The sequence below is a fragment of the Micropterus dolomieu genome, linkage group LG22 (genome assembly GCF_021292245.1).
Source record: "Micropterus dolomieu isolate WLL.071019.BEF.003 ecotype Adirondacks linkage group LG22, ASM2129224v1, whole genome shotgun sequence".
In the NCBI taxonomy this organism is placed as follows: domain Eukaryota; kingdom Metazoa; phylum Chordata; class Actinopteri; order Centrarchiformes; family Centrarchidae; genus Micropterus; species Micropterus dolomieu.
The window spans coordinates 33,791,450-33,805,858 of NC_060171.1; the positions used below are offsets into that span (position 1 = coordinate 33,791,450).

The following is a 14,409-nucleotide window of genomic DNA, read 5'->3' on the forward strand; positions in this document are numbered from 1 at the left end:
ATAAAACACACGGTGAGCCCTGCAGGCGGACTGGAGCCAGTCGTGGAGGCCAAGGAGTCTACTGAAGCGGCCAGCACCGCGACCAACTGTGGGAATGGGACCAGAGAGAAAAACGGACTTTCCGCACTGCTTTAAAAAGTTAAGAAGACAGTTAAAATCTAATTTTGTCAGCTCAGACTGCCGAAGAGCTGTGTCATTTGTTCCGACATGGACTATCACTCTTGTGATGGAGGACGGGAGCGACGGCATCAGGTCCTGGAGTTTTTTTAAAATGACAGCCGTGGTGGCACCGGGGAAGCAGCGAGTGGTAGCGTTAAAGAAACGGAGGTTTCTGGTTATGGAGTCACCAATTATTAGTGTGGTTGGGGAGAAAAGAGGACGAGGAGATGCCGGTTGTGTGGTTCCAGAGCAGGACTGAGCAGTATCTGCTTCAACACTGCGTGCGGACTGAGGATGGAGTGTGTGAGCTGCCGAGTGTTGTGTTGGAGTAGCAGTAACAGACCTGAGAGAAGGGCTACCCGACGGTGCAGGGTGGAGACGGCCTCCGGAGCGTCTGAGCACAGCCTCCTTCAGGATCCTACGTCGGGAAGCGGACGTTTTTGACTGATGCTTCGGAGTCGAGCAGGATGAAAGCCTGGGAAGGCTAGAGGGGTCCCAAAACACGGTGTCCTGGATGTTAGCGGTTGTGCTAAGAAAAACAATCTGTTTGGCTTGTACTGAAGCCACATCCATAAAGCCAGTCAGCAGGGAATCTTTCTCTTTGAGTTCCTCTGAAAGTCGTCGGATTTCTTCCATAAGGTCAGCAATCTTCTTGTTCGCTTTCTTAAGGAGTGTGCAGTCCTCATGGGGCAGAGTTATCTCGGCTAGCATAGTCACCGGAGCTTTGTTGCGATCAGTAGCGTTGATCGCGTTTTTACGGTCATCTATCTTAAAATCCATGTCGGATGACTAAAATCCTTAACCCACGTAAAACTTAAATAAAGTTAAGTTAAATAAAAGAATATAAAAAATGTAACGAAAAAAGTGGATTAAAAGTGGATAAGAGTCCGGTTCAAGACGGAGCTTCCGACAGGTGGCTACAGATGCCAACGCATGCGCAGAGTGCAGATTACGTCAGCAATTACGTCAGAGATCTTGTGAGTGTAATGTGAGAGTGTGTGTGTGTGTACTGTATGTTAGTAAATGGGCATGCATATTTTCCCAGTGATTAAAAAGTCGCTCTGGTAGGAAGATCTTCCTCTATATCCATAAAAGCATGACTAAGCTTGCATAGACATAAGTAGGGATGGGGATTATAATTTTTATTGATATTGATACCCTTATTGAGACTGCTTAATGATCGATTCTTTACTATCGATACTTTACTTATTATTTCGTGACGGTTATTTGGTAAGACCAACAGGCATGAGGTAGGCCTGCACGGTATGAGGAAAACATTCAATGTGCGATGATACTGTTACAGTATATATTGAAATGACATGATATAAAATTTAAATACAGCTAAATGTCATTTCTAGAGCAGCGACATTAATGTTTACAACAGCAAAGTCACTATATATAAACTCAATATGTGACATCACAATAGTGAGTGACATTTAGAAAGAATAAAAACTCATAAAAAACATTAGTCTGTATCAGACCTTCCTCCTCCTTTCTACATGTTTACCTTACAGACAGCTGTAGTGATAAAGTATTGTCTTTTTACTCACAAAGGTTTTATTGCACAAGCGTAGCTGTCGGCAACTTGAGTAGTTTGGAGCCATAGACTGTATGTAAGGAGTGGACGTAGTCATCGTGAGACAACCCGTTGGTTTGTGGACTGCTGTTTTGAAGCCCCGAGTTTGGCCCGTTTGATACTGCGTTTCAGTGCCATCATTAGAAACATTAGTTTTCCTATCCATTGCGTTTCAAGTTAAATCAGATTTGACGCTCAAGACGTCAAATCTGACGTCTTGAACGTTACAGATCCACTAGTCTCGATAGCAGTATTGATAAGCTTGGACCTTATTAATTTTTGGGTTTTGAGAAATGTTGCACTTCCTGGGTTTTTATTTTGACCCAGGTGTCGTCCACATCCCTGTCCCAGTGGCTCAGTGCTGTTCCTCTGAAGGAGGGCTTTTCCCTCCACTTCTTCCATGTAGATGTTTGCCACAATCGGGGATACGGGTGAGCCCATGGCACAGCCATGCTTCTGTCTGTAGAATCCTCCGTTGTTCTGGAAATAGGTGGTGTTTAGACAAAGGTCAAGAAATTTACAGATCTGGTCAGGGCTGAGGCTGGTTCTGCTTTCCAGGGTGTTGTCTTGTAGCAGACATTTCCTTACGGATTCTACTGCCTCCATGGTGGGGATGCAGGTGAACAAAGAGGTCACATCATAGGACACAAAGGTTTTATCTGGGTCCAGTTTCAGTCCTCGGACTTTGTTTACAAAGTCAATGGTTTTGGATGTGGTGGGATGTGAAGCCAACCAAAGGGGCTAAGATGGTAGATATGTGTTTGGCAATGTTGTACGTGACTGAGTTAATGGTGCTGAAAATAGGCCTGAGTGAGGCTCCTTCTTTGTGTATCTTGGGTAGTCTATATATGCAAAGAAGAACAGCAACACTACAGAGGATGAGCATGAGTTTGCTCACAGTTTTTGATAACATCTGACCAAAAGCACAATGTCATTCAGAAATCCACAGTGGAGTTGTATATGGGGTAGGAATGGATGTTGAATAAATTGTCAGTTGATGAGTGGGGCTGAAGTCAATTATAGCCAATCAAATCAACTCCTATTCTCCCTTTACAAGCAGGGAACTAAACATCCTGATGAACTGAGGGACATGACAGCTTCTTTCAAAGGGAATAGAAACACAAATCTCTACAGATGTTCTGTTACTGTATATTGTTGTGTAATGTGACCCAGGGTCAGAAAACACAACACAACCATGATGTGTAAGATTTTCATGATTATTGAAGATTATCAGTATCTTAGTGTAGGCCAGGACAATAAATAAAGAAAATATCTGACTTGATTTCTTTGTGGACAGGCTATGGGACCAGCTGACCTTCTCTCAGCTAACACTTGATATAACTTTCTGGATCCCACTTATCAAAACAAGGCTCAACCAAAGAAATGTACATCAGTGCTGAGACCTTGTTGATTTGTAGGCCATAGTGATGTTCATTTCAGAGAATCCTCTTTCACAGTTAGCACTACTAGCAGCTGGTGATTTTACTGAATGTTGCACTTTCCAACAGCCCATCAGTCACAGGGTTTTAACAGGCATCAATATGTATATGAAATATTAGAATAATGACTATTATTGATTAATAATAGAATTTAACTTGTTAAATTCACTTCAGGGCACCACTCTTAAAGAGGAAAAAATTGATCAGAGGTGTGTGTGTGTGTGATCTATCTTGGATAACAGTGCCAAGTTAAAAGGACTTTGCACACAAAGACTCTCTGTCTTTGTGGAGTACAACATTGCTAACATTAATTTAATGGTGGCTGAGAATTACAGTTACACTAATAACCTCACGTTACAACGTATGTACATTGTTTGATTTTTTTTTGCTCAGCCCACATTCAGTCCAGTCTGCCATTACTGAAGTGGATTTCAACAAAAGAAGGATCAAAGAGAGGAAGATACTGATGTCATTTCCTCCCTCCCTGTGTTTGTCTGTGTCTCTCCCTCACAGAGGCTAACGTTTGCTCGGTGGTATCTAAGGGTTACATCTCTGGCCTCTTGCAGCTTTACGAGGATTGGCACAGCAAGGATACTCAACATGTTGCCATAGCAATCTGCCATGCCCTGCTGCACTGCCTCCATAAGGTCACCCACAGTACTGCAGGCAGACAGGCTTTCATATCCCACGGAGGCACTAGACTGCTGTATGAAACTACACAGGTAAAGTTAAAAGTATCCCCTTTCTTATCTGTTTTGTCATCCGGATTAATTTTTATTTTAGTTTTTTCTCTCCAACAGTATGGCGGTACCATGACACACTCGTGTGTGATCAGCGAGGTGAACTAGTTTGAATATGGGATCTTTCCCCTGACCATTTACTCACTACCGGCTGGCTAAAACTCTTAACAACGTCTAGAACACATTTTCGTCTGTTACAGAATGTTAATGTTAGTTACTCACACTTACAAAACTACCGTGAGAGACTGAAGTTCATGAAAAAAAACTACTGAACATGGCGACGCTCGTCGGAGCAGTTAGCTACAAAACGAAGCACTTTACACACATCTTGAAATCCTCTTACAACATTTTATACAGCATTCACATTACATACTGATCCAAGCTAAATACAGAAAAACAAGTTTTACTGTACCTGTGGATTAACAGGGAGAGGACCAAAGTTAGCGTCTTGCTCAAGCCAGAGCTCGTTTATTTCTAAGCTGCAGCCTCCCTGCTTGATCCACAGCGGTACCAGAGCTCCATCTACTGAAGAGTAAGTGCATTACCTTTATGTTGTGACTTAGTGTTTTAGGATAGATCAATTATAACAAAAAAAAATGGGGGGTGTCTGTTTACATAAAACTAAACATGTAGCATTTCCAACCTACTACATTTGCACTGTGCAGTACACTAAGGAATGAAAAATGTGTGTAAATGAGCAAAAGTATACATTTGTTATTTCTTTTGTGTTCATCATGTGAAAAGGTTTCTGAGGGGGAGAACCACAAGCAACATTACTAATAACCAGTTTTTGTAGTATTGTTTTGAATTTATCTCACCAGTGTGTCGGACTGTGTAGTGTGTGTGTGTGTGTGTGTGTGTGTGTGTGTGTGTGTGTGTGTGTGTTTGAGGGCTTGTGTGTCATGTCTGTGGGCAAAGTTTGTTTTTTCAGCAAGAGTGAATGGTTTTGAGGGGAGAGTTTCATTTTGACCTGAAAATAGGAAGTTTGGGGTATTTGGTGAGAAGTTAAGGATTTGTGTTTAGAGTTCTTAGAAATGGAGGCATCATTTCAAGAAATGTGTTGAATCAATCAAGAAAAACTGTAAAAAACTGACAAGTTAAAGTGGTAGTGGTGAGATTGTGCTGCAACAACATCTGACACCCCCTTGACAGAAGACTACAAAGCCAGAGGAAGCCCAAACATATTTTGTCTTCAGGGCAGACCCTTAACATAACAGCTCTTCTGCCTTGCCCGGATGGTAGGCTGCTAGCCTGAACCATCCAGACACAAGCTTGTTCCAACCACCTGGAGAATGTAGTTGAATCCTGAGCCACCCCGAACCGGTGAGGCTGACGTCCAGCCAACTTTGAAAGCAAGAACTTACTGAAACAAGCTATTCAAAAAAACCCGACAAAAGTTAGAACCGAAGTTCCTGCACACCCAGCAAAAGGGTGTGTATGAAGAAGATGTTATCAGCCTGCTGCCTGCTGAGAGACAAAGCCGACTGAAGCTGGGTCGCCATGTTGGACAGACAATGCCCAGAAGTCACCTAGCCCCTGTGAGATCTACGCATGACAGAGCGAAACATGTCAGCTGCAAAGTGGTAAACAGCTTCATTCCTGCATTTATTGTTCATTGCTGTTTTCATTTACAGTGATTGTATTCATAGTTGTTTTAATTCGTTTGTGTGTGTGAGCGTAGATAGTAATTTGTCGTGTGTCTAGTTAGTAGTTTAATAGACTTTAATTTACATAGAACTTGATTATGTGGTTTGACTGTATAAAATATACAGTCACTGTACACAAGTGAAGGACTCTGTAGCAACCTTCAGATCAAGCCTAAATTAATTAGGCTATCAATTTTCCCTTTTTGAAGGGTCGTGGTCTTCTGATGTGGGAATTGGGTGTAAACATGTTCCTTCCTCTTACCAAAATGAAGATCTTTTCACCTAAAGCCCTCCACCTCGTTTGCTCTCATATACTGCGCCAAAACCGAGACCAAGCAACACTGCCTCAAGCACACTAAGCTACTGTTCTGCAATGTTACCACGGGTGACTTCATCACACCCAACAGCAATACCATCGCAATAATTAATAGCTTGATCCCTTTGAACTTTTCTCTTAACACCACCATTAACCCATGCCACCTTCCACATCTAAGTTGTTCAAACTTACAGCTGCACAACATATTGAAGTAGAACTGACGATAAGAGCTATGAAAAATACTATATCTAAGACCATATGGCTCAGAACTACTGCAACTACGCCACCTGGGGAATATCACCCCAAGAAGCTGAGAGCTGCGGCTCAGGAGATAGAGCGGGTTGGCCGTTAATCGGAAGGTCTGCGGTTCGATCCCTGGCTCCGTGTCGAAGTGTCCTTGGGCAAGATACTGAACCCCAATTTGCCCCTGGTGGCTATTCCGCCAGTGTGTGAATGTTAGTTTCCGTTTGAGCACTTAGGCTCAGTGTGTGAATGGTGAATGCCGATGTAGTGTAAAAGCGCTTTGAGTGGTCAAAAAGACTAGAAAGGCGCTATACAAATATGGAGCATTTATAGAGGCTTTAACAGCCAAGCCACCCACAAAGAGAAATCCAACAGCTAAATATTATACCATTAAAAGCAAGTAAAATGATACTATAATATTAATATATTATAGATATTACATATCTGCCTGCCTATCATTCATTAAATTATTGTGGAAGAAATGCTCTACATGGTAGTTAATCTCTGATTTGTTTATGCTAAGTACTAACTTGTCATACGCGTAACCATTCATGCAGAACAACATGTCTGCTGATTGCGTCACTTTGTGTTTTAATGTGGTGAAGACATAAGGGCTGAGGTTATGGGTGTGACCGCACATTTGGGTCACGAGAACAAGATGAGAAGATATTTTAACAGTATTTTGAATAAATGTTCGATGCTTAATGCTGCATTATGGAGAAATTTTCTGCACCAATTTATGGTGGAAATGTCTTTATTTATATGAAGGAAAACAAAATTAAGGTGGCAGGTGACAAATCAAAATATAATGATGTAATGAGCTTTTGGACAATGCACATTTGTTTCTTATATATTTCAATTGAATTGCATGTTTTCTCATTGTGCATTGTTTCATTTGTTATTTAACATTTCTCGATGAGCTACTTTCAAGGAGGAGTGCTTTGAAGGTGAGGAGAAGAACTTTATAATCAATACGGTATTTGCCAGTGCAGTTGTTTTAGAAGTGAAGTAATGTGTTCAGAGACTGGGGTTCTGGTGACAGACAGCAGAGTTTTGGACCAGTTGGAGTTTATTAATGAACTTGTGAGATAGACCAGAGAGAAGGGAGTTACAGTAATCAATACAGGAAGTAACAAAAGCGTGACAGTAGCAGTTATGTTGTTGTGATGTGTCAGTGAAGGACGAAGGTGGTTGATGGTGAGTAAATAAGTAAATGCTCTGTACTTGTATAGTACAGTCTAGTCTTTTCGACAACTCAAAGCGCTTTTACACTACACCTGCATTCACCAGTCACACACATTCATACACTGAGCCTAAGTGCTCCAACGGAAACTAACATTCACACTCACTCATACACTGGCGGAATAGCCGCCAGGGTTCAGTATCTTGCCCAAGGAGGGGGAGCCAGGGATTGAACCGCCGACCTTCCGATTAACGGCCAACCCGCTCTACCTCCTGAGCCACAGCCGCCCCTAGTAAATAAGCAAACCGGGTAAGATTATTAATGTGTTTTTCAAAGGAAAGTGTGTTCTTCAAGATGACACCAAGACTCTTGAGGTGGGGGGAGGGGACAGTGAAATTGTCAATGAGGAGAGCGAAATTTGGACATTTTGCTATGGTGGATATGGAGCCAACAAGGAGAATTTCAGTTTTATCACTGTTTAGTTTGAGGAAGTTTTGAGTGAACCAGGTTTTAACTACTAAGCAGTCAGTTAGAGAAGACAGAGGGGGCATAGACGTAGGTTTTGTGGACAAGTAGAGCTGGGTGTCATCAGCATAGCAGTGAAATTGGATATTATATTTCCTGAGAATAGTTCTCTCAGTAAATTATCAAAAAGAGAGGCCCCTGGACTGATTCCTGGGGAACACCACTGGTGACTGGGGAGTGTTGTGATTGAACATTTTTAAGTTGTACAAACTGAGTGTGGCCAGACATGTATGATGTGAACCAGTTCAGTGATGTGTTGATGATACCAATGGAGGCTAGACGGTCCAGGAGGATGTTGTGAGAGATGGTATCGAAGGCAGCAGTCAAATCAAGAAGGATGAGTATGGTAAGAAGACCTGAATCTGCAACCATTAGTAGGTCATTGGTGACCTTGATTAGGGCTGTTTCTGTGCTGTGGAGAGGCTGAAAACCAGATTGAAACTGTTCATAGAGGTTATTGTTGTTGAGATGATTATGAAATTATTTAGGTCATTAGGATTTGCGCCAGGTTTCTTTAATACGGGGTAATAGCAGCAGATTTGAGAGAGGAGGGACCATGAGCAGAAATAAGAGGAGTGGGTGATGTTAGTTATAAGAGAGGAGAGGGAGAGTAGGCAGATTTTAAGTAGGTGGGTAGGGAGAGGGTAGCTGTTGATGGATATTGTCAATTTTGGTTTTGAAAAATGACATATACTGTAAATATCACATTGAGAAATTGAATACAGATGGGTTGGAAGATTATTCGGGGGTCGTGAAATTGTATTAATTGTGGAAAACAGGGCCCTAGTGTTTCCTTCATGAGATGATATCAGATGAGTGTAGTATTTGTTTTTTGCTGCAGAGAGGGAATCCTTGTAGTGCAGCATGTGGTTTTCATACATGTCCTTGTGTATAGCTAGTTTGCTTTTTTTGTAGAGATGTTCCAGGCGGCGTTCTTTTGCTTTTAGCTGACATGTACCATGGAGCGGAATGAGTAAAGTACACTGTCCAGGTTTCCAGAGGAGCATGAGTGTTGAGGAGATTGTATAGGCCATTATACTGTGAGCCCAGATCATCAGTCTTGGCTGATTTTTCTAAGATGAGATTGTTAATTGCAATAGAGAAGGCAGGTAGGTCAATGTTCGTGATGTTTTGAAATGAGATGGAGCAGGGTGGAATCGTTTTGGGTAGTGGTAAGTCAGATGCAGTGCAATTAAAAGGGGTTAGACCAGAGAAACAGATGAGGTCTAAGTATGTGTCCTTTGTTATGAGTGGGAAAATCAACATACTGTTGTGGCCCAAAGCTGTCCAGTGCTGAGGAGAAGTCCTTTGTGAGAGTGTTGTTACTATTGTCCATATGAATATTAAAATCACCCAGAATAATGACATTGGGGGCCATGGAACAGATGGATGTTAAAAAAGAATTAAAATCAGTTAAAAAAATATAATTGCAAGACTAGGGTGGGTGATAGATAGTGGCTAATATGGTAGGGACTGACCCATTGATTTGCAGGACTATAGATTCGAATGAACTGGAGGCATTATTGGTTTTTCATCGATCTTGAATCCCCATCTGGATCCACAGTGGATATATCTATGACATTGATGACGGTCCAGAATCGGATGCAGATGTAAGACCGAGGGTGGGTCGGATGCGTGGGGTCGTAGCTCGACAAATTCATTCACTGAGTAATGGAGAATTGATAAAACAGGATCAAGGACTAGGTCCCAGCATTAGATGATCTAATTGCTTCTGTCACAGTGGCTTGGTCGCTCTTAAAGAAGACCTATTATACTGCATTTCCAGCCCTATATTGTAGTTCTGTGACTCAGCATCTTTCTGAAACAAGCTGTAGATGCTTCAGTTTCTTTGAGACCCATGTGTTTGTCAGGGTGCTGCAGTGATAGGTCTGCATGTTCCTTTGTGGGCGTGGCCAGCATTATCTGCCTGGAGTAAATTACAATATTTGGAAATCCATCTCGGAATGACATCATACCGAGCCATTAGTAGAAAAAACTGTTTTTTGTACACAGAAAACACAGAGCGTTCGCATCAGGGGGATATCTGAGGTTTTGGCTCACAGAGATTTCTTTTTAATACTTTTACCTCATCATTTGAAAATTTGGTCATGTTTAATATGAACATCTGACATTCTAACATTATAGAAATGGTAGAAAATATGAAAAAGCATAATAGGTCCCCTTTAAAACCCAACTGACATGGAATTTCATTTTATGAGAGGAATTATGAGAAGACCTGTTTGAAGACTGCTCTTTCAATAGTTTTGGATAGAAATGGTAAAAGTCAAATTAGGTTGTGGAACAAATGTTCAATTTTAGCATTTAGCAGTTTAGCATCAATTTAGCATCAAATAGTTACACTAAAAATGTTTTATTTGAGGCTTAACAAATCTTATGATATGGATGTCAAAGTCCTCTATGCAAAAAAGAAAAAAGGCCTCAATAATGCTCTTTCAGCTAGCTTGCTGGTAACAAAATCTCCCTCTCTACCTCTCACAAGAGAGGAGAAAAGGAACAAAAAAAGAGCCTTTACACCCATCTGTACTTCCATTCTATACAGATGGACAGGATCAACTTTAGCTATCTTCCTTATTTTGGGATCACAGAGACCTCACAGATGAAGTTGTTCATTTGTGATCATAACTGAACTTTTATAATGTGAGCCACTGGACCTTTCCCTGAATCCTCCAGAAATTCACACTTAGGTGTGAAGTCAGCCCATGAACTAAGCTGCAGCTATGATTGGTGACCTGACCAATCGTTTATCAGTGGTGCCCCGAGGTGAATTTAACTAAAAGTATATTCTATTATTAAATAATAGTAATCCATCCATCCATCCATCGTCAACTGCTTATCCTGTGCACAGGGTTGCGGGTAAATAATAGTAATAATAATAATTATTACATTATTTAATATAAACATTGGTGCCATTTAAACCCAGATCTCCAACACTTGATAGCTCCAATATGATACAAACATAAGGCACATACAAGACATTGTATAAGGCTCGGCTTATCCAGGTCAAATGTGAAGCACATGTTAAGAAAATTCCATGACAACTAAATAACAACAATAACAATAACCCTACTATTACAAAGTGCAACCATTGGCGTAACAGCTGGATTCTACCAGGCACCTCTACATCAGGTTCTGGCTGCGATGAGGTTTTGTTCCACCTTTGCACAGCTTTACTGTAAATCCCACCGGAAGAGGGCCTGTTTGATGTTGTTGACCTGTTGGACATGTTTTCCTGGTTCTACTACCAGGCACACCTCTCTAATGGTTTGTTCCGTCCTCTGCACGGCTTCATACACCACAGGGAATGTTTCAGAAGCAGAGTGCCTGCCTGCCTTTTCTTGTCTGTTTTAATTGTGTTTCTTGTTGATATACGATTGGGAGTCTGCACAGGGTGTTTTATTTTGAAAATTGACCGGGGTCTCTATGATGTTTCCTTGTCTGACTTCCTGCCTGGTTTGATCTGCTCTGTGCAGCTTGACACTTTTTCCATCAAAAATAGACTAGCCATGTATTGTTCGCGGAGCAAAGCCAAGGACGCTTCAAGGATGTTTCTGAAACAGGCTGTGGCACATCTGGTGGAATCACAAGCATTGTCTAGAATCAGTCGTGCCTGGTAGGATCCAGCAGTTAGGGTCATACTGGATGTTCTGCAACAGTTGCTGTGGTAAAATAAAACATGTGCAAACTGTCTGAGGTTGAAACAGACTTCTTATTTAATTCCCAATCTTTGTTTCCATTCCTCATTGTTAAGTTATTGTCCTATATGTTTATCAAAGTTTCGTGGGGTTTCAAATGGGTTAAGGCATGACTAAATTTGATGTAGCTGGACAGTGCACATGGACATTAGCTAACAAGTTAACTATAATGCTAACAGACAACTTAGGATAACTAGTAACTAGCCATAATATGATCATGATAATTTTAGACACTAGTGCTAAATACCACTTAACTAACTTAGCAAGCATTCATAACTTAAACATATGTAATCATGCACAACAGTTTTATTGTAGACTGCGCAAATGCAGTGTTTGCACTAAGATATCATTATAATAAATCATACCCTCTAATCTACGCTCATATTATTGGCTGAAATGGAAGGTGACATCTGATTGGCAGGGGAGTCTCAAAAAATCTACACATGACAGGCAGTTTTGTACTAAAACAGCGTGGGTTCAGCAATGCCCCTAACCCAGTCAGAGATTGGGAGGTGAATGTTTTGGAGGAGATCAAAGCCTTGCTCGGCTCCTTTTGAGATCTCAAATTAACCTTCTAATCTGACTCTCCCTGGATTTAAAAGGTGCATTAACACCCTTCACAGACCTGGTACCACATCTCCGACTCCTCTGTGAGTTAGGTGTTTGTCACAACAACAAGATTAACAGCACAGCTGGGAGACATTAAGACCTTATGGAACTGACTACAAGCTCATTAACATACAATTGTAAACAATTTAGCTAATATTATTCAACCTGTATGCTGGTGTATGACAGTCCAACTATGGTATCTGTACGATGTGTGATGTCTGAACTGTTTCATGAATTAATCCAGTTTTGTCATGTGACCATCCGGCCATCTAGTGGTCAAGTATAATATCGTCTCTTTTGTTTTGATGTCAGCCATATCTAAAAACGGTCTTATAAACAGTGTGTTGGAATGACTTGTTATTTAGATTTCTCCCAAAGTTTCAGAAATTGTGTATCAGAGCGAAAGTATTTAGGAATGCCATAATTGAGTGATATGTGAATATATGACCTGTTTGCTATACTGTAAAATGTTAAGCGCAAAACATGATAACATACCACTGACCCCATAGTTATGGTTGAAAGAACGAATATGTGGTTAGTGCATGTATGATGTGTATTTAAACAAATTCATAAATAGAAAAACTACACACGTCTCTGAGAGAAAGGGCCAGAGAAAACACAACACTTGGCGTGAAGTTTGGTTTCTCCACTTCTGATACACACCTTTAATAAGTGCATATAAAACCGGAAGAGACTCTTTTTGTTGCTCTCTGTAACCAAAGGAGCAATATGCCTTTTTAATCTCTATCTTTTTCGTCAGAGAAATCTTCTTTTCAAAGTTTTCTTACCTCGCCTTCATTGCGGGTATTATAACTTAAAGCAAAGTTTTTGTGAAGACTTTTGTATTTCCGTAAGTATCACTTAAATTAGTTTCGATCAGCAAACAACTACTACTTACCACGGACCAAGAACAGTACGTACTCATGTTGTCATCTGCTAAGAAGCAGCCCTTTGCAATAAGACCTACCAGGTAACTGCTAGTGACATTCGAGGGACCACTGGAACAAAACTGCTGTCTAACCTGACCAGTTCCATCACCATCGTCTTCCCGTGGACATCGTCCATCGTCTTGGAAGGCCCTGAAGTGCATCGGAACCTGGTGACAGTTTGTGGCCCCCCCTGAGGGTTTTGCTGAGAAAGCTGCAAAAAGTAGGCAAATATTCTACATCCTGTAAAAGAGTTGATGTCAGATTGCTCTGAAGCTTAGATTTAGATCTTACAGAAATTAGACCCATGACATGAATCATTCTTCCTCCCTGATAACTGAACCAAGTACTCTATCTATCGCCAAACAGAACAATAATATAAAATTTCCATGTCCCCTGTCCCCTCCATCTGTTTAACCTTGATTTATTACAGTATAATTGTTGGTAATAATCATTCACCTGTAAACACTTTCAACTAGTAATAAATGTTTTCACTTATCACCAAGTTTTGTCTGTACAGTAAGTATTCCTTAAAAGCAGAAATAACGATCCCTGTGTTTGAGAAGTCATGATTCAGGTAATACAACTGATAAATATGTGTCACAGAAATACATATGTGAACGTTATTTTTTTTACGTGTATATACTTTTGTACATTTCTATACACAATAAACATTTTAGTGCATTGAAAAATATTTTTGTGGAGAGTCATTTCTATAAAAATCCCGAAATACATTTGAGAATGCTTCTGTTTGCGTTCATTAATATCGAGACCCATCTTATTACATAGACCAGCACGGTTCTTATTTTAGAATTTGGGAATGATTATCTGCTTTTACAGGCACTTACAGGCTTTTAACCAGAACAAAGAAATATGACCACATTACTCCTATTTTAGCTTCATTACACTGGCTCCCAGTATGTTTTAGAATTGACTTTAAAATTCTATTGATCACTTTTAAAGCTCTTCATGGCCTCTCGCCTTGTTATATTTCTAAACTTTTAGTCCCATACGCACCAGCACGTACCTTGAGATCCTCGGGCAGAGGTCTGTTGTCTGTTCCAGAGTCTCGACTGAAAACTAAAGGGGACAGAGCGTTTGCTGTCAGGGCCCCGAGGCTCTGGAACAGCCTGCCCGAGGAAATCAGGTCGGCTGAGTCAGTGAACTCTTTTAAGTCCCTTCTTAAAACATACTTTTATAGGAGAGCCTTTCCCGATCTTATTTGACTTTATTTTATCCCTTTTATTGTATTTTACTAATTTTATATTAATTTTTCATGCTCTTATCTTGTTTTTTTTGTATTATTCTTTACACTTGTTAAAGCACTTTGTAAC

The 14,409-nt window shown here is 40.7% G+C and overlaps 1 protein-coding gene across 1 annotated transcript in view; it reads left to right on the forward strand.

Moving 5' to 3' along the window:
• Positions 1-14,409, forward strand: part of LOC123962517 (cytosolic carboxypeptidase 4) — a 206,071-nt gene that overhangs the window by 47,201 nt on the left and 144,461 nt on the right. The window contains exon 8 of the mRNA XM_046038694.1: positions 3,688-3,896. Within this exon, the coding sequence (XP_045894650.1) occupies positions 3,688-3,896 (209 nt within the window). The remainder of the gene's footprint in view (positions 1-3,687; positions 3,897-14,409) is intronic.